The 3,440-nt window shown below is 35.9% G+C and overlaps 1 protein-coding gene across 1 annotated transcript; it reads left to right on the top strand.

Moving 5' to 3' along the window:
• The first annotated feature begins 276 nt into the window (after nucleotides 1-276).
• Nucleotides 277-1,656, top strand: LOC132736337 (uncharacterized). The gene has a single exon (XM_060723449.1). It carries the CDS (start codon nucleotides 277-279, stop codon nucleotides 1,654-1,656), a length of 1,380 nt encoding a protein of 459 aa, XP_060579432.1.
• The last annotated feature ends 1,784 nt before the right edge of the window (nucleotides 1,657-3,440 follow it).

The raw sequence follows: 3,440 nt of genomic DNA, 5'->3' as shown, positions 1-3,440 counted from the left end.
TCTACAGCGAATGATACGTTTAATTGTTACCTTATTGTCCATAAAGCAATTGTAAATTATCCGACGAAGCGTTGATTAATGAACCTACCAGCTTGTATTAAAGTACTTTGAAATGGTGCTGATGTATTCTGGATTTTATGTTATTTTGACTTTGTCAATGAAATCAAAGTGATCCACTTTTCAAAGGAGTTTTTGCTTAATGTAATTAAGCAACTGTGCAAAATAGAAAGTAGGATTGTATATGAAAAACATTCATGGAAAAGAGTGGTTAAAGCTATGGAAAATATATCGGATGCAGATAAACATAGCTTAAGCAAATCTGAAACAGAAACGCTTGACGAAGACAAAGCAGAGCTTCTACGGATCAGTAAAAAAGTTAGTTTAATGCTATATGACTTAAAGGTGAACAAAGAAATAGCCGAACAGAACAGACATATTGTACAAAATGCGCGAACAAATGCCAGAGATAATATTAGAAAGTTACGGATGGAGGTGAATGATTTCTTTAACAAACTAGAAAATGCAGTGGATAAGAAAGTTGAAAACATGAGAAGTGATGATTTTCAGACTCTCTCAATACTTTCTTCGGAGAATGAAGACTTAAATAAGAAACTTGTTATTATCAGTAACTACATTGACAAACATATAAAAGAAGGAAAGGTGGTTACAGATATTGATAAAGTAAGAAAAGAAATAAGAGATCTTGAAACGAGTATAAGAAAGTTGAGTATTGATAACAATGTCCACGAATACACATTTGAAGCGGAAGAGAGAATCAAAGACATGATGAAACACGTCAAGCGTCTAGGTGATCTTATTCTCGAAACAGAAAAGAAACGAACAGTAATACGAATGTCTGAAATCAGTCTAAATGATAAATGTGAAAATGAACGGCTGATACCATTTCTATCTGGGTTAGCGTTTGTGTCTGAAGATCACATAGTCGCCACAGATTATGAAAATCGATGCATTAAGCTAATCAGTGTACCAGACGACAAAATAGTATCTGTACTTCCGGTATTGACAGAACCCTGGGACGTAGCAAAAGTAAAGTCAGATCAGTTGGCCGTCACACTTCCATTAAAGAAGAAGATACAGTTTCTAACTGTAAAATCGACTTCTCTTGAGCAAGTGTCGGAAATAAATCTCAAGTCGGAGTGTCGCGGTATAGAGAGTAAACGCGAAATGCTGTTTGTTTCATTTATCGAACCAGCAAAAGTTGAAATAATCGACTTAAAAGGACATGTGAAAAAAAGTTTTGAGTTCGATGAAATGGGGTATGAACTGTTCAGCTGGCCGGGTTATATCGCTCTTTGCCCGGAAAATCCCGGAAGTTCGAGGAGTTACATGTATGTGTCCGACAAAGATCGGAATACGGTCACGTGTCTTTCTGAAGAGGGCAAGGTCATTGCTGTATATGGAGGAGACGTTTTAAAAGGACCACGTGGTGTGTCAGTCGACAATGGTGGACATGTATTTGTGTGTGGTAGGGCCTCAAATGATTTGTGTCAGATAATGGTAAAGTCAGGTAAAATAGAATATCTACTAGAGAGAAGTCAAGGGCTGAAACAACCGCACGGAATTGTGTGTCACGGGAATCGTGTGTTTATTAGTAGCTGTGGAGAGAAAAATATTAAGAGTTGGGAAATCGTTTGAAAACAAAAATAAAATGATTACTCAGAAGTAATAATAAATGACAAGTTGTGTGTTTTATATATGATTTTTATGTTTATAAAATAAAAAGCTTAACATTAAATATCTAAATTCTGTAACTCAACCTTTTGCCACTTTGAAAGAAAAATATTTATATTAAAGTTAATTAGTTAACCGACTAGACAAGACTTTAAAAGGTGGGCAAAAATATAAATATTTCAACTATTTATTTCGGAAAGACACAATTGATATTTACAGTTTCTGCGTACCATAGTAATGCATTTTACTCGTCTTTTTATTTGTTTTGAACAATATGACCATTTTTGTGTACAAAAACAAAACAATCATCTAGTATCTAGAGATATTCATGGTCCTAGATATTGGTCCATTGTTATTTTTTTTTTTTTTTTTTTTTTTTTTTTTTGGTCTCCTACCGGTCAGTCACTTCGACAGATTACGAACAAAACAAACAATTGCAGCCCTTGTGGCTTAGGGGTTGCCTCTAATGATTGACGCATCAGAAATGCAATCACCGTTTATCCCTGTGTGATTGTAAGAGGCGACTAAATGGGTTCGAACAGTTATGCATCTCTTAGCTCCAGCATGTGAGGTGGCTTTGATCCTAAGTGTTTTTAACATCTGAGGTTAGCCAAAATCGTGTTTCCTGTGTCGGTGCCTATATAGTGTATTGGTACGCCGTAAAACCAAACAAACAAACGATTTCCAGTGCCGTAAACAACCCTCTGACAAGAGTAATATTCGTTGTTTTGCGTAATTTGTTGCAGTGCATATATGGAATTAAAAATGTTTACATACCACTTTTCATTTTTATCTATTTTGATGAAATATTTTATAAATTTTTTCCGTGGTAGGTAAATTTGGATTTTATGTTACATAGATAAACAACTTTATGCGATACTGTCCTAATTTGATACAATAATATAATGATAATTTCACTCGTGACACTGGTCGAACGTTTGCACGGTAACACCCGAATAAACACCGGATTGGCCTCAACTGATATGATGATTTTCACACGATTGGTAAAAACGGTGGTAAGTTAAGGTGTAATTTAACTTTTCTAATTTGATATTTTGATAATCGTCTAATGACACCTGATAATACTGGTCTTTCTCGGGCTAAGACGTAATAAATTAATGGTTCGCGGTAACACTACTTAATACTATTCTTAATAAGAGTTTACTCGGATCATGTGTAAATGGTGCGGGTGTGAAAAGAAAAACAAAATTGGATACCGGTACGGTTTGGACGTATTCACATCCGTATGACTGAGCACGAACCGGATATAGTTATTGTCTGCTTAATTAATTTGATCGTAATAGAAACAATGATGATATTTAATATTCCTTCTGGGCTTGAATTTATTTAATACTGTATAGTTAGTGAATATTGGTTTGAACGGACACATTGGTGTACTTTGTCTTGTTAAAACACTGTAATTGGTATGTTTGTTTGTTTGTTTCATTTTACGCCTTTTCCCAACAGTCTTTCAGTCAGATAGGCGGGTAGTTTCCTAACCATCGTTCCTGGAGAGTTACACCAGTACTAAACTACATTCCTCCGCGCTAAACTACCAATGCGTCTCCCCGGGGATAGAACCCACGCCAGAGAGGTAACTGGATTAGAAGTCAACGACTCTAACCCCTCGACCACGGAGGCAGTTGTACTAATCTGGCTCGGACCGAAAATAGTGATACTGGCTCAATTCACCACACTTGGTCCCGGGTGCAACAGAGCGTAATAACACTCTTATAATACAACAAAAC

Source organism: Ruditapes philippinarum, unplaced genomic scaffold (genome assembly GCF_026571515.1).
Source record: "Ruditapes philippinarum isolate M1 unplaced genomic scaffold, ASM2657151v2 ctg2670_1_1_1_1, whole genome shotgun sequence".
Lineage (NCBI taxonomy): Eukaryota > Metazoa > Mollusca > Bivalvia > Venerida > Veneridae > Ruditapes > Ruditapes philippinarum.
The sequence above is the reverse complement of the archived record's forward strand: the minus strand, read 5'-3'. Positions and strand labels throughout refer to the sequence as shown.

Excerpts from the sequence above, each read along its gene's own strand:
- LOC132736337 (XM_060723449.1), top strand. The coding sequence starts at position 277 with ATGGAAAATATATCGGATGCAGATAAACATAGCTTAAGCAAATCTGAA.